This window comes from Prionailurus bengalensis, chromosome A2, assembly GCF_016509475.1.
Source record: "Prionailurus bengalensis isolate Pbe53 chromosome A2, Fcat_Pben_1.1_paternal_pri, whole genome shotgun sequence".
NCBI classification, from domain to species: Eukaryota; Metazoa; Chordata; class Mammalia; order Carnivora; family Felidae; genus Prionailurus; species Prionailurus bengalensis.
The window spans coordinates 10,976,767-10,999,074 of record NC_057348.1 but is presented as its reverse complement, the minus strand read 5'-3'; the positions used below and the strand labels follow the sequence as shown (position 1 = coordinate 10,999,074).

Below are 22,308 nucleotides of genomic sequence, written 5' to 3'. Positions count from 1 at the left end.
TTGCAGGGCTCAGAGCCTCAGAGCCAGGAACTGCTAATCTTTGATCACACTGGGGAAGTAGAATCTGCTCCTTCTATTTACTTCCTGGCATTTCTGTTTGTTAGAATTCAACTTTTCTATACATTGAGGTAACTCACTTTATCAAGACTCCACTCTGTCTGATATACCAATTCACCTTTGTTCACTTTCATACGTTCCCAGTGTTTTCCCAAATGTTGGATCACAAATGCCTGGAAATTTCTGTATCTTACAATGGGCAAGTTGGTCTCCTTAAAAATAATTTCATTTCAAATTATTTATACCATGCCATATAAATTTTCCCTAATTTTCCCCAAAGAATAATCCCAAGGTCAGTTATTCATGTGGAAAAACACTACACTTGGCCCCTAGGCCCCCGACATAATTTTATTGTAGATGGAAATACAAAGCCACTGCTTTCACCTGGAATCTGTGAATCTCTTTTAAGTCCCTTCCTTAAGAACTCTTTGATGATGTGAATTCTAGCAGGGGTCCATTTAAGCCTCAGGCTATTGACACCAATGCTTAGGTAGGAAAAGCCAGGCATTTGCATATGCCCTTGTGCTTGTGGACATTCCCCCAAGTGTTTCCCTGACCAGAGCCTATGCTGTGACTGCCCTGGCCTTTGGGTTCTTATTTTGGTCACACCTCAGCAACACCCACCAGAGGACTCTAAAAACACAAGGTTCATTGCTCACAAATGTTGAGGGCACATGGGATTCCCAAAGGCCATTGAAGGAGGTCTCAGAGAGGGAGAGACTTTAACAGGGAAGGAAAGAGAGCACTATGAAGGATCTGGCTCTTGGGGGGTCCATGGGGGGAGTGACTATGTTTTACTGGGCTCAGTTTTTATGGATGAATTTAAAACACGAGTGGAGTTGGAGGATGGGCCGAATGGGCCAAGAAGAGGGGGAATGGAGGTATGGAAAGATCAATAATGAGAATGGAAGACACAGTGTGTGGAATATAGTCATCAATGATGTACTAGCGGTATAATGGGACAGGTGTCAGTACACCTGTGTGAGCCCCGCATAATGTACAAAGAAGCTGAATCACTGTATTGCAGACCTGAAACTAAGGTAACATCGTGTGTAAACTACACTCATGTAAACAGTTAAAGAAAAAGAATAATAAAATATTATCCCCCAGTACTCAAAAATAACAACAGCAAAAACCAGACAAAAAGCCCAGTAATGGAATGTGGGCACCGAACAGGAAGAGTGGGGTCACTCACAGTTGTTACCTAGATTACCAGGGCTTTCTAATGGGGCAATTTGTGAGGGGGGGCCTGCATGTTTGTATAGTAACTGAATCATACACCTGGCAATGTGTTAATATGAATAGTGGTCTTTGAAATGGATGCCTCAGAATTGAAAAGCCTAATGTCAGGCAATTACTGTACAAACAGGCTTCTGTGTCTCATAACTGGACTCTGTTGTTGTTGTTGTTGTTGTTTTTCTGTTATTCAGCCCGGCATCCAGAGGCCTATCATAGCCACTGGCAAAAACTGATGAGCAAATATGTACTTCCCCGTGGAGTCAACATGGAAAGACAAATTGGAATAAACAGATTGATCTAATATGTTCTTGGTGTCAGAGGAGACCATAAACCCGAGGAAGCAAAACACCCATTGTGTTCCTATGCAAAATATTTCTTTTTCATGCGCTGCCTCTATTTATTGAAGCATGGAGGCTTTTGTCCACAGCTGAGGTGGTTTGTTCACTGAGGTAAGGGGTTGCTTAGTGTCTTCTGTTTTATCTCCGAATTCACTTCCCGTTTCTTCTGAAAGCTTTGCAACGCTACCTACTATCATGAGTCTTCCTACCGTCGCATGAAATAGGTTCCTTTTCCCAGTATGTAAAGTGTGCGCTTTGGTGAATTAAAGGAGCCACACGCAAATGAACAGTAGATATTTCAAGTTTCTATTTGTGTATATTTTAATACTGTCACATAAGCTTTAACTGCTTTGTTGGAGAGTTTCTTTTCTAAGTTTATTTATTTATTTTGAGAGAGAGAGAGGAGAGAGAGAGAGAGAGATGGGGGAGGGGCAGAGACAGGGAGAATCCCAAGCAGGCTCCACAGTGTCAGCCCTGATGCAGGGCTCAGTGCCATGATGTTAGGTAACTTCTAAACATTCAAGCATCCTGAGACTTTGCTGAGTTCATGATTCAGCTCTAGCAGTTTTTTGGTGGAGTCTTTCGACTTTTCCATGTAAAGTATCATGTCTTCTGCAAAAAGTGAAAGTTTGACTTGTTTGCCAATTTGGATGCCTTTATTTCATTTTGTTGTCTGATTGCTGAGGCTAGGACTCCCAACACTATGTTAAACAACAGCGGTGAGAGTGGACATCCCTGTCCTGCTCCTGATCTTAGGGGGAAAGCTCTCAGTCTTTTCCCATGGAGGGTGATATTAGCTGTGGGCCTTTTTTTGTATGTCTTTTATGGTGTTAAGGTATGTTCCTTCTATCCCGACTTTCTTGAGGATTTTTATCAAGAAAGAGTCTGTATTCTGTTGAATGCTTTTTTCTGCATCCACTGACTGGATCATATGGTTCTTGTCCTTTATTCTATTAATGTGATGTAGCATATTGATTTGCAAATATTAAGGTATGTTCCTTCTATCCCGACTTTCTTGAGGATTTTTATCAAGAAAGAGTCTGTATTCTGTTGAATGCTTTTTTCTGCATCCACTGACTGGATCATATGGTTCTTGTCCTTTATTCTATTAATGTGATGTAGCATATTGATTTGCAAATATTGAACCAGACTTGCAGCTCAGGAATGAATCCCATGTGATCATGGTGAATAATTCTTTGGATACACTGTTGAATTCAATTTGCTAGTATCTTGTTAAGAATTTTTGCAGGATACAAAATCAATGTACAGAAATCGGTTGCATTTCTATACACCGATAATGAAGCAACAGAAAGAGAAATCAAGGAATTGATCCCATATACATAGACCTGGAGGAAACTGTAACTCACAGTGGTGCTGTGAGTTTACTCATCAGGAAGGGGTCACATTCATGGAAAAGGAAGAACAAAAAGCCTAACTGCAGTTACTGCTTCCAAACTGGTCTCTTGGGATCAGAGATTCATTAGAGAAATGTCCTTTGTGTGCCAAAGGGTTGTCCACTTGGGAGCCATGCTGGAGTAAGAAGAGAGACATGTACCTAACGAGCAGATACAGGGTGCCGAAAATACCTCCTAGTCTCCTGTCTGTCAGTGTGTGCACCTTAGACAGGAAGGGGTGTGGTTTTCTTCTGTTTGTTCTGAGTAGTAACATTGGCTGGGGGCTGATGCTTCTCTGACCTTCCTGCTTTCTCCATTGAGGAGAAAATGATCTATAATCTATCATCCATAGAGGAATTCAGCATCCAGGGAGGGATTCAGACTTCCATAAGGAGACCTTCCTGTCAGACAACTCAGCCTCATCATCCGTGGATGAGAGGGTCAGAGAGAGTGGAAGTCGAGAACATTAATCTGTCATCTCCTGAGGGCCAATCCAATTTAGCCTAGAGCATATTACTGTGTCTGTGTGTTTGCTCGTTTAATTAAGTTATAATGTATTTATTCAGTGCTAATGACAGTTTCGCTGAATGACTGCCGTTCACACTTTTGAAGATCTTTCTTATTCTATATCATTCAATTGCTATTATGGCCGTGCTAGAAAAAATATGTTGAGATTGTTAAATTCACTGTGTGTTTCTAATGGAGTATAATTTTGTCCCCCAGGGGACATTGGTCAATGTCTGGAGACACTTTGTCTGTCACGCTGGAGAGGGGTACACAGAGGTCAGGGATGCTCTGAACATCTTACAGGGCACAGGACGCTCCCCACCACAGGGCAGGCTCTGGGCAGGATGGGTGCAGAGACTGGGAAACTCCTGGTGACAGAATGTCAGTATATGTAATACAGCTGCTTTCAGCTTCTGCATTCAACCTGGTTACACTTACTCTTTGCCAAAAAATTCAGAATAACCCTTTGGCTCCTATTTGAAAGTTTCAAGCACAAACAGTGTAACAGTCCTGTAAGTTTTTTTCCAGGCTGCTGGGTGAAAGAGACAGTTCTTGTTATTTTCCTAAACCATCCCTCAGTTTCAGCCAAGGTCATATGTTTGATGACCATCCTGATTGGTTTTATTATTATTATATGCCCATAGGTTATTCTCTCTCTCTCTCTTTTATTTTTAAAACATTACCAACATTTCAAATGATTTCCTGAGATCATTGTTTCTCAATTGATTTTTGCAACACATTTTGATCATAAAAATTTTAAATTTTATTTAAATAAATCTATCTTCTTACTTCTGAGATTATGGCTTTATTTAGTGGTTTTGCTCACTTGTGAATGTTATATGTAGTTTCCTTGATGTTCTGCTATATTGTATGGTTCCGCTTACACTGAGGTCATAATCCCTCTGATGTTGGTAACGTGTCTGCGGGATAGGACCAGTTTCATATTCTTCCGGATAGATATCCATTGATGCCAGTATTAGTTTAGACATCCCTTTATTCTAGATGTTATTTAGCAATTCAACCTTTTCCAATGGAATGAAATACAACCTTCCCATATGGTCAATGTCCTTATACTTTGAGACCTAATTTCTGAGTCATCCCACAAATACAAACTGAGCATTGTAGGAACATTATGTATTACGTTTTTTCGCGTGTAGGCCATTGACAATTTAATTATGATTCCATGTTGATATCATTAACAATTTCTTTTTTTTTTTTTCCAACGTTTATTTATTTTTGGGACAGAGAGAGACAGAGCATGAACGGGGGAGGGGCAGAGAGAGAGGGAGACACAGAATCGGAAATAGGCTCCAGGCTCTGAGCCATCAGCCCAGAGCCTGACGCGGGGCTCGAACTCGCGGACCGCGAGATCGTGACCTGGCTGAAGTCGGACGCTTAACCGACTGCGCCACCCAGGCGCCCCAACAATTTCTTTTTTATAGCCAATTTCAGTTAGTTTTTAGTTTTCACATAATTTTGCTGTGGACAGTTGTTTGGAAACTAGTCATTTTAACCTGGTTTCATTATCCTTTATTTTTTAAATTCTATAATTTTTCATATCCTTGGGTTTTTCATATTAACCATATATTCACATACATTGTGACAAAAACAAAAGTGAACAAAGAAGGTGAAATCCCTTCACTAGCATATGTTTCTGTGTAGCATCATGGACAGAGAACAATAATATAAATATACGGATGGCATCATGCGGTCAAGCATAATCATGTGAAAGAAGTTATTTGGTACAAAACTGGACTGTCGTGACGCCGGGAGCATTTACAGAGCATGGTCTGGGGAAGCCTCTGTCCAGTGGCTGACATACAGAATGAGGATTTGAGGTGCCCCTTGGGTTTGTGAAAAAGAGACCAATACGCAGAGTCCAAGAGTATCGATGAGAGGATGTCACATAGGGAAGGGAGAGGAACGCCTGGGTGGCTCAGTGGGTTAAGAGACCTCTTCTTGGTTTCGGCTCAGCTCAGATCTCACCGTTCGTGAGATCCAGCCCCTTGTTGGGCTCTGTGCCCACAGCCTGGAGCCTGCTTGGGACTCTCTCTGTCCCTCTCCTGCTTTGTGCTCTCTCTCTCTCTCACCCTCCCTCCCCTGCTTGTGCTCTCTCCCTCTCTCCCTCCCCTGCTTGTGCTCTCTCTCTCTCAAAGAAATAAACATTAAAAGCGAAAGGGATAACAGGGCTGCCCTCACCTGCTGTCAGCCCCCATGAAGGCGAATTGCCCAAGTAATGATGCGAGAGGCACGTGAAAGCGAAGTCTTCCGTGGTTGACCTTGTAACTGCGAGCCCTGTAGCCAATCACGTGCTCTTCCTTTTGTGAAGTGTTGGCTTATCCCCTTGCTCATATTTTCCCTTGGCCCCGCCATATGTAAGGTGTTTGACGTTAGGAAGATATCGGCACTTTCGTCTTTGGGGGAGGCAAATGTGTTCTCACATGGTTTTTTGCTGGGCATCAGGGGAGGTGGTTGGGTGCAAAGCTGCCAGAAAGCAAGGAGGTTACTGATCCTCACAGTCCCTCGGGGACTCCCTGAGCTTCTTGGATCCTTGAATTTTAATAAATGAATTTTAAAAAGTTGGGGTACTAACCTCTTCGGTTGTGTAATAGTTTAGCAGAAACAAGTAGGAATTTCATTATTAGATCACAAGTTACAAACTGTCATTTTTCCCTCCTGATGAAGTGTTTATTAATTATAAGAGATACGTTTCGATTTTCTGCAGCATAGACTAGCTTAGCACACTAAAGGGATTCTATGGTTTAATTTTGACAAAAGTACAATCTATGATGTAGTACTTTCATGAGCTGTTTCTGTATTGTAGAAATGGGCTCAGAGGAATTCAATGTGCTGCTCAAAGGCACAAACCAATCAGCATGTAGTCTTAATTGGAATGATGTCAGGATTTTCTGGTTCTGAAACTCTGGGAAGTGGTTCCCGCCAGAGTTGCTCTTGGGATTTTTGTCCATGTCTGAAGAGGTGCTTCTGAATATCATCAGCCGCAGGACAGCACTCGACAAAAATAGTTACCCAACTCCAAGGGTCAATGGCGAGAAGGTGAGGAAACCTGTTCCACACTGAGGTTTCTCCACTGTGCACACAATTCACCAGGGACTGTAGTTGAAATGCAAATTCTGATTCCTCAGGTCTCCAGGGGCCCCGAGGACCCTGCTTCTCTAACAAGCTCCCTGGTGGTGTTGATGCTTTGGGTCCTGGATGTGGAGCCCAGACTGAGAGCAATTTAAGAGAAATTTAGGAGAAATTTCCCTCGTTAGGTCCCTCGTTAGGAGAAATTTAAGTTAGAATTAAAGTTGTGAAGATGGCAATACTACCCCGAAGATCTACAGATTCAATGATAATTTGAAAATAACAAAAATGGGGTACCCTTGGAAAACATTTTTAAAACCATCCTAAAATTAAATAAAAAATCTTCCAAGCATGAGCACAGGATGTCATCCCATTTATTTATGTATTTTTTTATTTCTTTCAGGACCATTTTATTGTTTTTATTTATGAGTCTTTTGACGGCAATAAGTAACCAATCATTCACCCCAGCGAATAAATCCCCTTAAACACTGCCACTGCTATTCCATACTTGATTGAGAGATGTACAGCTTGAGAAGAAATGTAGAGCATAGTAATACAAAGGAGAATTTAAAATTGTTTTTTTTAACGTTTATTTATTTTTGAGACAGAGAGAGACAGAGCATGAACGGGGGAGGGTCACAGAGAGAGGGAGACACAGAATCCGAAACGGGCTCCAGGCTCTGAGCCGTCAGCACAGAGCCCGACGCGGGGCTTGAACCCACGGACCGTGAGATCATGACCTGAGCTGAAGTCGGACGCTTAACCGACCGAGCCACCCAGGCGCCCCTACAAAGGAGAACTTAAAATTTGCTTTATCATAGTCGAGGTCATCTTTGACTCCAAGGCCGTATTAAGTCATTCTACTTTTTTGAATTTCTGTTTCCATGTAGACTCCACTGGTAGACAAGTTTTTGATAATCAGATTTGCCAGTGACTAATGTAAGCACTGGGGACATAGAGCCTGAAAAGAGAACGGGATCCTAATTTGGAGAAAAAAGCTAATGGTCTCTTATAAAACACACTTATCTGTTCATCAGGAAGAGCAGTTATTGTAGTGATATACAAAAGAATGACAGACACAAAGTGAAAAACTGTGGTCCCAGAGTTAGAATAGAATAGAATGGAATAAATAGAATAGAATAGAGAATAGAATAGAATAGAATAGAGAATAGGATAGAATAGAGAATAGTATAGAATAGAATAGAATAGAAATGGCCTATTTGCCAAATTGAATTTATTCCAACAGAGAGGTAACAAATGAGTATTCCTTTAGTAAAACTAAAATCATTATTATGTGGAATGATTTTGTCATTGGTGAAGAAATTATTCTTTTTTCTTCAAAAAATTTTTAATGTTTTTTTTTTTTTAATTTTTCGAGGGAGAAGAGACAGAGACAAAACATAAGTGGGGGGAGGGGAGAGACAAAAGGAGAGACACAAATCTGAAACAGGCTCCAGGCTCTGAGCTATCAGCACACAGCCCAATGTGGGGCTCGAACTCGGGAACCAGGAACCTGAGCCGAAGTCAGATGCTTAATCAACTGAGCCACCCAGGTGCCCCTGTGAAGAAATTATTCTTAAGAAATCCAGGCAGTTCCATGAGACAAATGAAAACTCCTAATTTTCTCACATCACTGCTTGCAAATCGATTTAGAAATAAAAGAAAAAGATGACGGGAAAAAGGTTGGATCACAGAGAGGGAAAAACTTAATAAAATGAGGAACTAAATTGTACTGAGTGGTTGAAAAAATAAAAATTCCGGGAAATAAATGAGAGAAACAAACTCTATGTCTACAATCTGCTTAAAAAAACAAAACACAATTTCTGATGCTAAGACCTTGAGGCTTGCAATCCTGGGAAATTCTTCAACCGCAGGACAATTGGACCTTTTCTAACTGCCATCGCAGAGAATCTCTTCAGAGACCTCTTTTTTTTTTTTAATTTTTTTTTTTCAACTTTTATTTATTTTTGGGACAGAGAGAGACAGAGCATGAACGGGGGAGGGGCAGAGAGAGAGGGAGACACAGAATCGGAAACAGGCTCCAGGCTCCGAGCCATCAGCCCAGAGCCCGACGCGGGGCTCGAACTCACGGACCGCGAGATCGTGACCTGGCTGAAGTCGGACGCTTAACCGACTGCGCCACCCAGGCGCCCCTTCAGAGCCCTCTTTATATCTCTGTTCCTCAGGCTGTAGATGAAGGGGTTCAGCATGGGCGTGACCACCGTGTACATCACCGAGGCTGTGGCACTTGAGTCGGAGCTCTGGGTAGAAGCAGAGCTGAGGTACACTCCTAGGCCCGTACAATAAAATAAGGAGACAACTAAAAGGTGAGATGCACAGGTGGAAAATGCTTTATATTTGCCCTGAGCTGATGAGATCCCACGTATGGAGGAAACTATCTTGGAGTAAGAGTAAAGGATCCCAACGAGGGGACCACCAGCCAGCAGCACAGCTGCAAGATACATCACCACGTTATTAAGAAAGGTGTCAGAACAGGCAAGTTGGATCATCTGATTGAGTTCACAGAAAAAGTGGGGGATTTCCAAGCCTGTACAGAAGGACAGCCGCAACACCATTGAAGTTTGCAACAAGGAATGCAGGACACTCGTGATCCAGGACATCAGGACCAGCAGTGCACAGAGCCGGGGGTTCATGATGACCGTGTAGTGCAGGGGGTGACAGATGGCCACAAACCTGTCATAGGCCATAATGGCCAGGAGGCAGATGTCCAATCCTGAAAAGATTATGAAAAAGTTCACCTGTGTGATGCAGTCCTCATAGGTTATGACTTTGCTCTGTGTCTGGATGTTCCAGAGCATCTTCGGGACGGTGGTGGAGGTGATGCAGATGTCTACAAAGGACAGGTTGGCCAGGAAGAAGTACATGGGCGTGTGGAGGCGGGAGTCAGAGCTGACGGCCAGGAGGATGAGCAGGTTGCCAAACACAGTGATCAGGTACATGGAGAGGAAAAGCTCAAATACGAGGGGCTGCAGTTCTGGACCCTCTGAAAACCCCAGAAGCAGAAATTCTGATGTCCGTGTATCATTTCCTCGTTCCATGAGGTTGCACTGACCACGAGGAAAGACGATGGGAGACATCATTAATTTTCACATGAACAGTATCACTCACATTGTTGCAATGCTACGACTTGTATTTTGCTGTCAGGAAGTTGTAGTGAGGGTCAAACATATTCCAGGCATTGTTGAGGCAATGAGTCCGGGAAAATCAAAAGCCAGTATAATCCAGTGATGGAGAAGGAACAGAAGGAAATTAAAATATCAATAGGACATCAGAGGGTGTCAAGTGCTGTGAAGAGAACAAGAGTAGGTTTAAAGGAGAGCGTGGATACAAGTGTTATTTTGTAATTGGTGTTCAGTCAAGAACAGTGAACAAGGCGACATCTGAACGGAGACCTCAGGGAAAGGAAGGCAGGAGCCACGAGCATGTCTGGGGAAGTGTGTGCTGGCTGAGGGAATGGCCTCTGCTAAGGCCCCGAGGATGATCCTACTTTGAGCTATTTGGGTCCCAAACAGGAAGCATGTGTAGGAAGGGGAGTAAACAGGAGGGGAATCAGAGATGGTGTCAGGCAGTTTCAAGGAAATGGGCGCTGCTGGTTAACCCTCAAGAAAACAGAGTCACTCACCCACACTATGTACTGCTTGTCTTTTAGACTCTACTTGCAAAGTCTCCTGTCAATTGACATGGAGCCCTCCTGAGTACTGTGTGTTGATTGAGTTCTGGCTTCTGTATTCACCTCAGAATATATTAGACCGTGTACCCCTGTTCTGAGGATGAATCCCACTCCAAAAAGCACGCACACACACACACACACACACACACCCCAAATCATTGTTTCTCTGGCTGTGTTCTTACCATGATTTCTCATTCCAGCCCCCGTGATTAAGTTTGGAGGGAGTATAACTCAAGCTGGCCAGATCCATAATCATTCCCCTAAACAATGTAAAATGTTACCTGAATTCCAATGAACAAGCTTCCCGTGAAGAAATAACATTGACAAGTCAGACTGGCATGTTCATTTTCTTTCCTGTATTTGAAGTTTTTAACGTTTATTTATTATTGAGAGAGAGAGAGAGAGAGACAGAGCGTGAGTGGGGGAGGGGAGGAGAGACAGGGAGACAGAGAATATGCAGCAGGCTCCAGGCTCCAAGCTGTCAGCACAGTGCCCGACGCGGGGCTCCAACTCACAGACCGCGAGATCATGACCTGAGCCGAAGTCAGACGCACACCCATCAGCCTTTTATAATACAGAAAATCCCATGCAGGCTCCAAGCTCGGCATGGAGACTGATGCATGGTTTGATCTCACGAACCATGAGATCATGACCTGAGTCGAAAGCAAGAGTCAGATGCTCAACGGGCTGAGCCACCCAGGCACCACTGTACTCCAATTTAGTTGGTGAAGGTTGTTTCCTAAAGGCTGGCAAAGGTGGCTATCCAATTGAAAGAAAATAAAGTCTCCCTAGTATGCACATTTTAACAATTCAGAGAGATTAGAGATCTTGAAGTAAATGGAAACAGTACATTTTCAGTGAACGTGCATAAAAACGCAGATACAAACCACAGGTGAGCAAAATCATTGTAATTAAGGCAGGAAAATCGGAAGTAAGAAGATAGATATATTTAGCTACATAAAATTTAAATCATTTTGTGGACATAATATCCAACCCAAGGCATTAAACGGCAATCCGTGAACTTCATGTGAAATGCTGCTAGCTGAGGAATAGGCATATACTTTATGGACATATAATAACAATAGACATGTAACAATGAACATGGTGATCAAATATGTACATATTGGCTCAAATTCAGTAACGGTTGAAGAAAACAAGATCTCTCGAGCTGACTGGGTTGAAATTTTTAAACAGGTAGAAAAAAGAGATTCTCTAATTTTTCTGGGAGGAATGTGAACCACTGCGATGTGAGAAAACAAGTGAAGACAGCGACAAATGTGAAAACACAGATATGCTTTCACTCAGAGATTCTCAGTCTCGGCACCCTTGACGTTCTGATACAGACTGGTCTCTGTGCTGTGTGTCCTGAGCTTTGAACATGTTTAGAGCATCCCTGGCCCTTCCTGAGGCCCCCCCCCCCATGTGACACCCAAATAAGTCGTGTCCCCCTGAGGGACAGTATTGCCTCCAGTGGAGAACCAGATTTTTCACATAACAATCTCAAAATATTTTTGCAGAATTGTTATAATAGCAATGCATCGAGAAAAGCTAGGAAAAGCTTTCGAAGTGTGAGTAGCACAGCCGTATCATGAGATATTATGCAGACATTGAAATAAAGAATCAGCATTTCCCTAGTCGGTTGGAGACAAGTCCATGAGGGAGTTTTGAGGAAGAAGGAAAAGTGGACGCAGGTCAAGAAAAGACTACCCGAAAACCTAAAGAGCGTTTATGTTGTCCACAGGCCGCCATTCATTCATCCGTCTGGTTATGAATGTGTATGTGCGCCTAAGATAGCAAGAGAAGCTTTATGAGAACTGAAAGAATAAAGACTTCCAAGGGGAGTGAAATTAGGGCAAGTTTCAAAACAACTGTGTGAAACAAAATTATGTGAGACTCTAAAACCGACGTACAAAAGGCATAAAATGATTTAGTGGTATCGAGGTGGGCCACTGATTTCCGATCACACTCCAAACACGTGGAAAGAAAAGAATGCGATAGAATCACCTTTATCACTGGGGAAGGAGCCGTATCTAAATGATAAATATTTTCTTATAACGATACATGGATTCAAATATGCTTATGGAGAGTAAGGTGATCTTCAGTCAAATGTAAAGAAGCCGTGGTAGTCAGAGATAACGCAACTTCCAGAAATAGATCTTTTCACAATGGGGCCAATAGGAACTGTAGGGAATAACAGAGATGGGAAGGCACGTGGAAATGTGTATAGACAGTGATTTGTGAGCAATGTACAAAATACCACGTATACTCCTTTTTGTTTATAGCAAGAATTTGCAAGTGAAGAGTATTAGTGACAGCTCAGTATAGGTAATGAAGTAAGGTAAATAAATAAATAAATAAATAACAAGACAGACAGTATAAGCGAGTGACAGATTTGACCCCATATTACTAATGAACACAGTCCTATATGTCTATGTCACAGGCGTATATGTCTATATGTACACAATAGAACTCAATGGTAAATGGCAAAGTGGGGAAAATAACACCGAACACCTCATCCACTTCCTTTTTAGAAAGAATGCAATCAGAAATGGAAGTAGCACCTCCCCGACTCCACTGTACACATGCAAAGACCCGTTAGAGACAATGCGTAAATGAGGCAACCAAGGAATAACTAACCACAAATATAGTCAACTTCGTAGATAATGAAATCACTGCAAAGCAAAGCTAGGTAACCATAGTTTTTACTTATCACATCATGGCGGTCATACGAATACCCAGAGCAAGAGCACGCTGTGAAAATATATGTCTCATGAATTAATGTTGTGAGGTCGTATATGCAAGCAGTAAATTGGTCTAGATATGTCTCATCGATATGGAAACGTAGCCCAGTATGCCCCATTTGTTTAATGTTTTGTTATTTATTTTGAGACAGGGTGTGTGAACGGGGGAGAGGCAGAGAGGGAGAGAGACACAGAATCCAAAGCAGGTTCCAGTCTCTGAGCTGTCAGCCAGAGCCCGATGCAGGGCTTGACCTCACAAACCATAAGATCATGACCTGAACCGAAATCGAGAATTTGCAGCTTAACCACTGAGCCACCCAGGCACCCCCCAGGATGCCTCATTTACAGACAAAAAAGGAATGTCCTGACTTCACTGCGCATCCCTCCATCCCTAATTTTCCTACTCCCTTCAACTGCAAAACTCATTGGACGTGTTCTACTTTTACTGGAAGTATTTCCTGCCTCCCCTCCCATCACTTCACTGGCAACAATCACCCATGTGTGGCTGAGTTCAATGTGCAATCCTTTCTGTAACATCATCCACGAGGTCATTAAGTAATCAGGCAAGCAAATGACCATAGAGATCTCCAGGTTCTGGGCTAGGCTGGTGGCTGTGTGGTGACCTTAGGTAAATGCACCTGGCTTTGATTCTCCCTAATCTTTTCCTGAAGATCCTGCTGGGTGTCAGACTCACCTGGATGGGAGCTCTGAGGGAGAGGTCTCCTTGTGGCTGTCTGAATTCGCTCCAGATGGTTATTGGTGGTGACTAAACTCTGTCCCCACACAAGATGACAGGAAGGAGGCTAGCATGAGTCTCCCAGCCAAGCTTCAGACTCCAGAAGCAACAACAGGGTCCCATCAGCCCAAGGTTGCACAGGCAGAGGGACAGCACACAGGAGATATTTATAGTTTCCTCTGTCTGTTCATGAGGCACGTTCCTCTCCTGCCTCTCCAACCTACAGCACATGATTTCCCTGGAGGACACTGGTCTGGAGACAAAGGAAAGTTTTTTGGAGATTCCATATTCCCAATAGACTGTGACCCCAGTGTTAATCACTCCTTGCTCTTGAACTCTGCTCCTCCCAGAGGGCAGACATTCCCGCATCTCATCCCAACCCTGATTTCAGCTTTTCCCCTGAGTCTAGAACTGAACAATCTTTGTGGATTAGATGCCTTGGATGTCCAAACACTTGGCTTGTGGTGGAAACACAGCTGCGCTATCTATGGAACATTCCTATTTCCTTTTCAACGAGTTCCTTTGATATAAACCCCAAGCACTACGTACCTCAGCTTCATGACACATTTTCCAAACATTTAGGAATTCCATAATATGTCACAAGTTAACAGCTGCCATGTAGCCCCTCTGTGTGAAGCATTTGTCAGTTATATTAAATATATTTAGATCATATTTTGCACTATGATATGAGCTTGGGATAGAAAAGTAAACAGATTCTTCCCTGTAGCTTCCAGAAGGAACCAAGCCTTGCAAACATCTTCATTTCAGACCCATGAGAATGACTTCAGGCTTTTGAGCCCCAGAATTGTAAGAGCATACATGTGTTTTAAAACACTAATGTAGTCATTGTACATTAGCATTAGGACTTGAACACAAACATTTGTCCAATAAAATTTTGTTAAGAACCTGAGACTAAGCTTCTCCATTCATTCACTATAGCTCCCCCTGGGTAAAGGCATTTTGTGTTGTAACCCCATCTTTAAGTAGAAGAATTTTAAAATCAATTTGGAGATATTCGTCCTCTTTAGCTGGTAGAGAATTTCTCAGTGCATAAATACAAACGTGCTCCAGATTTTATTGTCTTTGACGCATTAGCAGAAGAAAAGTAATTCATCATTTGAATGTATGTCTATTGTTTATACTGAATTGTTGTGTCTACATGTCTACATTCTATCAATTGCATATTAACTCAAACATTTATTCTTTTTATATCAACACTTCCAATTTCACTCATTTCCTTTCAACGTAAAAGAAGAGGTCATAAATGAGTCTGTGTTCATTTTTTAAATTTTTGTTTGAGAGTAAGAGCATGTGTGAGTGGAGGAGGGGCAGAGGGAGAGATTCAGAGAGAGAGAATCCTAAGCAAGTTCCATGCTCAGTGTGGCGGGGAACCCAATTCCAGGACCCCATGGGAAATCAAGAGTCAGACATTCAGCCAACTGAGCCACTCGGGTGCCCCATTGAGTCTGCTTCAAATGAATAAACAAGCACACAAAACAGCAGAATCCGATCCATAAATATAGAGAATAAACTCGTGGTTGTCAGAGGGGGGTGGGGAGGATGGGTGAAGGGCAGTGGGAGGTACAGGCTTCCAGTTGTGGAATAAATGAGTCACGGAAATCAAAGGCACAGCGGACAGAATATAGTCAATGATATTGCAATGGCCTGGTAGGCTGACAGCCAGCAGCTGCCTTTGTGCTGAGCACCGCATAATGTACGGAGAAGTTGAATCTCTACGTCGTACACACGAACTCGTGTCACATTGTGTGCCAAGTGCACTCAGATAATAATAGTTTTAAAAATGATTCTGTGTTGGGGTACCCATGTGTAGGTGTGTTTATTTGAAATAAAAATGTATACAGAGAAACACACATATATGCATACATACAACTTTACGGCTGAGCATTTTCTTCGGATTCAACGAAATATGTCCACACACCTCATTTATTTCTTGCAACATCCATTTGAAGTTACGTTTGGTCCCAAGTTACTTTCGGAAATAAAGAAGCTGAGGCCCAGGGAGATTACATTTTAACAATTGGATTAAGAAGTCATCAAGGTTGTGCATTTTCTTGAAGAACATCAAATAGGAATGTGCAGTAGGTACTTTAGTTATTGTATGGCTTCCTTAATTCATCAAATCATACGTTCCGAATAGATGCAGTTTATAGCACATGATTATACCCCCACTAAATTAGTTAGAAGGGAAAAAAATCTAGCATCATATGGATCAGTGTGAAATATAGAGCAGAGGTAGCTGATTCATACTGAGTCATGACAGGAGCTTTTTCTTCTCAGTAGGAAGAAAGCAAAGTGTCATGTATGAATACAGGAACAGTAGATGTAAATTAAAATCATTCACTTTTGATATTCTTTTTTTCCCTGTAAAACAGAAGATAAAAATGCACTCGGAAATCGAGTTAACTGATCATATACTTGTTCAGAAGAGAAGTGCCCCGTGGTCACACATGACATCATGGATGAGCCTTAGGAAAAATGTAGAGTCGGGGCGCCTGAGTGGCTCAGTCGGTTGAGCGTTCAACTTCGGCTCAGGTCATGATCTCACAGCTTGTGGGTTCAAGCCCTGCGTCAGGCTCGGTGCTGCCAGCTCAGAGCCTGGAGCCTGCTTTGGATTCTGTGTCTCCCTCTCTCTCTCTGCCCCTAACCCACTCGCATCCTGTCTCTGCCTCTCTCAAAAATAAATAAACTTTAAGAAAAAATTTAAAAAAAAGAAAAGAAACAGTGTAGAGTCTCACAGCTCACTATAGATTCCCGAGGAGACAAGCACAGCTCAGAACAATCCCCAACATACAATATCATTTGGTAATAAAAGCATTATATTAAATCATTTTCTTTTAAATGGCTTGTTATGCAGCAATGGCTAACTGATTCAAGGATCACGGTGAACAGAAGTAAGGACAATTATCATAATCTGCTGCTGACTGTTCTTGGTATTTATTCTTGTATTTGAAGCCTGCATTCATGGTACCTCTGTTATTTCAGTTTAGTTCAGACAACTGCGTATAAAACCTCTCACTGAGAAGCACCTTAGTGGCTCAGTCGGTCGAGTCTCCAACTCTTGATTTTGGCTCAGGTTGTGATCTCACAGTCATGAGATCAAGCCCCGTTCAACTTGGAGCCTGCTTAAGATTCTATCTCTGTCTCCCTCTCTGCCTCTTCCCCTCTCTCCTGCTCACTGCCCCTCTCCCTCTCTCTCTCTCTCTAAAAAACAAGCAAACAAATAACAACAACAAAAACAACAAAACAACTACCTCTCATTGAGGGTCATTTCCCCATAGCCAGAAAAGATTGAAAATGTATGCATTATTGTGTTGGAAAACTGGTGTCCCTGATTCACATGACCAGACAGGAATGCAAGCTCCCTCTTATGTCATCCCTTGAGCATAGAAGATGAATAGAATCCTGAGCCTGAGAAACATGTATAATGGAGAATAATGACCATTCGACACCCCTTTCATGGTTATGACAAAATTTAGAAGGAAGGGGGATATATTTCTTTTACAACAATGAAAGGAGTCATACCAAAGGCAGCGTAAAGATTTCAGGAAGAAACAAGGAGATAATTCAATAAAAGTAGAAAAATGTCAATCAGTCCTTCCCCCATTTGGATAAGCCGCCTTACACATGGCCACCAATCCTCCATACTCCAATGAATAGCCGTACAGCATGAAGAATAAATACTTTAAAGAGCACAATGTGCGATTTAAAATAAAATAAAATTTTGCTTCATCATATTAAAGGGCATCTGGAGTCTAAGATCATATTCTAAAGTCAATCTATCAGTCTTCCATGAAGACTTCTCTTGGAGACGCGTATTTGGTGACACTTGAGTAAGGAAGTGACTGTCGTACACATTGTGGACAACAAGGTACTAAGAGACCAGGATCCTAATGTGGAGAATAAAACCGATCTAGAAGACACATTAATATATTAAGTGTCCACTATTAAGAAGAACAGTTAAGATACTGATATACAAAGGAGCTTCAGACATATAAGTGAAAAAACATAGCCTCAGATATTGTTCTACTTTAAAATCATATATATTTGTCATAAAGTGTGGTTGTTTCCATAGGTGGCGTATCAATCATGACAGTTCTTTTTGTTTGTTTCAAGTTTTTATTTAAATTCTAGTTAGTGAACATGTAGTGTAGTGTTGGTGTCAGGAGTAGAATTTAGTGATTCATCACTTACATACAACACCCAAGTGCTCACCCCAACAAGTGCCCTCCCTAATGCCCATTGCCCATTAGCCCATCACCCACCCAATTCTGCCCACCAATCCTAAGACATACAGAGAGCTAACGAGTGGTAATCGTGGCATTAAAAAACATGTATGAAAGAAAAATTTTTTGGTGTGACACAGTTGTTTGAGAAAGATTATTTTTTAAAAACATCTATGTTGCCTCAAGGTAAATGAACATTTCCAAATATTTCAGATCCGTGGTTGGAAATAAAATGCAGAAAGTGGGAAATATAAGGGAAAAAATCTGTAGGATATCAGAGAGAGCAGAGCTTCATAGAGTGAGTTACATACATGGCATATGGAAGTTGAGGACAAGGAAATAAACGGGAAGAGGAATACTACATCTACAGTCTGAATAAAGACCACAATCTCTGACCCAGAGGCTTTGACCCCTGCAATCATAGGCATTTCTTCAATCTTATGACGATTGGCCATGTAAGGGTCTCCTTCCCAAAGAATGCTTTCAGAGCCCTTTTCATGTCTTTGTTCCTCAAGCTGTAGATGAAGGGGTTCAGCATGGGTGTGACCACCGTGTACATCACCGAGGCTGTGGCACTTGACCGTGAGCTCTGGGTAGCAGCAGAGCTCAGGTACACACCGAGCATCGTACAGTAAAATAAACACACGACCGACAGGTGAGACGCACAGGTGGAAAACGTTTTATACTTGCCCTTAGCTGATGCAATCCCACGTATAGAGGAAACTATCTTGGAATAAGAGTAAAGGATCCCAGCAAAAGGACCACCACCCAGCAGGACAGCTGCAAGATACATCACCACGTTATTAAGAAAGGTGTCAGAACAGGCAAGTTGTAGCATCTGATTGAGTTCACAGAAAAAGTGGGGGATTTCCACCTCTGTACAGAAGGACAGCCGAAATGCCATTAAGGTTTGTAACAAGGAATACAGAACACTCATGATCCAGGACACCAGAACCAGGAGTCCACAGAGCCGGGGGTTCATGATGATCGTGTAGTGCAGGGGGTGACAGATGGCCACAAACCGGTCATAGGCCATCACACTCAACAGAAAGATGTCCAACACACCAAAGAGTATGAAAAAATAAATCTGTGTGATGCAGTCCTCATAGGTTATGACTTTGCTCTGAGTCCGGATGTTCACCAGCATCTTCGGGACGGTGGTGGACGTGAAGCAGATGTCTACAAAGGACAGGTTGGCCAGGAAGAAGTACATGGGCGTGTAGAGGTTGGGGTCTGTGCTGATGGCCAAGATGATGAGCAGGTTCCCAAACACAGTGATCAGGTACATGGAGAGGAAAAGCCCAAATATGAGGGGCTGCAGTCCTGGTTCCTCTGAAAATCCCAGAAGAAGAAACTTTGAAATTTGTGTTTCATTGCTTGGTTCCATGTGGTGGAGGTGACTTCTGGGAAAGAGGGCAATAAAATAACATAAATTTATATATTCACAAAATTAAAATGCGACTGTTTTTTTTATTTTGCAGTCCAGAAATTCCTTTTAATATGTCGTGTATGGATATGGTCCCCTTTAGGGAATCATCACTGCCACATCTGATATACGTTTTATTGTCAATCAGCTTCTTTCCTAAGAAATCATGTATTTTATAGTTTTTCTGAGAAATGCTTCAATTATTCAGGAATCTAAATTGAGTGCTGACCAGCTTTCAGGCACTATCTAGGCAATGAGTATAGAGTGCTGAAGAACAAAAATCCCTACAGCGATGGAGAAAAAATATGTAAGCAAAGAAGATAATTATACAAATATCTTTTTGATACAATTACCTTTTGATTATCTCACCTTTTTGATGGTAAGGTGTGCTGTGAAGAAATGGGAAACAGGGATAAAGCAGATAGCAAATAGGGCATCTATTTTAATGGCATTTAGGCAATTCTGTACACAGGTGGCATTGGAGCGAAGACGTCATGTAAGACAGAGACATAGACACAGGATTCTGGGGGAAGTGTGTGCCTGGCAGAGGGAATGGCCAGTGCAAAGGCCCTGAGGAAGGTACTTGTTTCAAATGTTCAAGCGAAAAAGCAAAGCCAGCGCTGCAAGGGGAATGATCTTGAGGGACACTGATGACAGACTCTGTCACACATGTGAGGAGGGATGTGGCCTCTCTGCGACAACTGTGACCTCCAGGCACAGGGCCGTCCTTGTCCACACTGCCTCTCCCTCGGTATTCATCGTGCTGCAAAGCTACACCATGAATTGACACAGATCCCCGTCTTGGTGCCTGCTCTTGACTGAGCTGTGGACCGTGTATGGTGTCACCTTGGGATTGAGGAGTCCTGGCCCCTGTTGTGAGGACTGCTTACCCTCTACAAGTCACACATGCACAGGACACCGTGGTCTTCTGGGTGGTGAATTTCCCTGTCCTCACAGCCCCCACATTCCTGGTTATGCTGGGAATGGATACAACCCAAGGAGACCCGATCAGCCATCTTTCTCCTGCAAAGTGTAGAAATGGTTCCCAGAAATGCTAATTCTTAACCCTCCCATGGACCAATCACCATGGAGCTCCATACTGGAATGTTAATTTTCCGCTGTGATTTACACCAATGTAACAAAGTCTGCTCAGTAAATGAAAGAGACAGAGAGTAAGATACAGAGGGAATGAAATCGATGAGGGAGATCAAGGATCTCATAAGCTGGGGTGGTCCCTGAGAGACTATGAGGAAGAAATATCTCCCTTGCTTCTCCCCTGGTTACATCCCCTGATGCCCAGCAAAAATAATAAGAGAATGAAACAAACTTGTTTAAAAGACAGATAGTGATATATTCATGGTGTACTTGTACAAAACTATATAGATAAAAATATAAATAGATATAAATATTAACATATCCGTTTATATTATACATCAAGAAAAACAAGCAAAGGGATAAACCAATACAATCAAAGTCGGGCATTTTTATGTCAAGCCTAGAAGACATTTTCCTGTACCTCCTGCATCATTATATGACTGATTCATTTCTACGTGATTGATAGTGGATGGGGTTAGCTCCTTTCTCCCTCTTCTTATGTGGCACCTTTTCATTGATATTCCTGGGCTTTGAGTAAAGATCTCTCTTTCTCAAACCCAATGGACACCCTCTAATCTGCATTCTGGATCTCATCCAACATGCAAAGGACTCCCCACACCATGCTCTGTAAATCCTGCCCACATCATGGCAGTCTCAATGCTCCACTGTAACATCCAGAAGAGCAGGGACTTTATCCTCTTTGTTCATTTCTGTTTTTCACCAACTTACTTGAATATATGTTTACTATAAAAAGATATAAGACTATGAGAAGTTATAGAATGGAAAGAATGAAAGGATCTGGAAACCAGGTTAAAATAGTAGCTTGAAAACAACTGTCATAAGCAAAGTTGTATGAAAAACAAAAGCAAACTGGAACAGGTAAAAATAGCAATCATTAGTAATACCGACACGGATTAATAACTAAATTGTGAAACACCATGAAAGAATATGACATATAATGTCTCTAGAATGTTCTGGCCCATGGCAGATGCTCAGTTATTATTTGTTGAATAATCAGGAATTAGGTCTCAGTGTATAAGGACATTTCCTATATGGCAAGGTCGTATTTCAGTTTCGTTGGAAAAGGTGAATTGCTAAGTAACAGCTAGAATAAATGGATATCTATCTGGAAAAACATTAAATTGGTCATCTTCCTCAGATACTTTACCGACACCAGAGGGATACTGACTTCAGTGTAAATGTAACCATACAATATATTGAACATCAAGAAAACTGCATATAACATTTCCAGGTGGGAAAAACCACTAAAATAAAGCAAGAAACTCAGCAGTAAGAAGATAGGAATATTTAAACCAAGTTAAACATTTTTATGGTCAAAGAGTTTTTCCAAAGTCGACTGAGAAGCAATGATCTGAGGAAATCTTTTGAAATGCTGAAAAAAAGCAGGAGAGGGGAATAGCATATGGCCATATAATAATCAGAAAGGTCATCAAATATATGACATTTGCTGAAATTAAGGGATAGATTAAGAAACAACAGGAAATGTCTTCTTCACCCAGGAACCTGGGGAAAAAACTTAGAGCAGTGTTACATTGTGTGTGGTTGGAACTTTTCTTTTAATGTTTATTTATTTTTGAGAGAGAGAGAGAGAGAGAGAGAGAGAGAGAGAGACAGAGTGCAAGTGGGGAGGGGCAGAGAGAGAGGGAGACACAGAATCCGAAGCAGGTTCCAGGCTCTGAGCTGTCAGCATAGAGCCTGGTGCGGGGCTCGAACTCATGGACTGTGAAATCAT

At 42.1% G+C, this 22,308-nt stretch overlaps 2 protein-coding genes across 2 annotated transcripts; both read right to left on the bottom strand.

The window, feature by feature from the left end:
- Positions 1–6,406: 6,406 nt before the first annotated feature.
- Positions 6,407–9,681, bottom strand: LOC122486575 (olfactory receptor 7A17-like). Its single transcript, XM_043585921.1, has 2 exons — positions 8,766–9,681; positions 6,407–6,747 (listed from the first exon to the last, which is right to left on the bottom strand). Exons 1-2 carry the CDS (start codon positions 9,679–9,681, stop codon positions 6,407–6,409), a joined length of 1,257 nt encoding a protein of 418 aa, XP_043441856.1.
- An 8,911-nt stretch (positions 9,682–18,592) lies between these two features.
- LOC122487009 (olfactory receptor-like protein OLF4) lies at positions 18,593–19,421 on the bottom strand. The gene is given in 2 exon segments (XM_043586857.1): positions 18,593–18,640; positions 18,642–19,421. Coding segments are annotated over 2 exon segments (828 nt in total).
- Between the last annotated feature and the right edge of the window lie 2,887 nt (positions 19,422–22,308).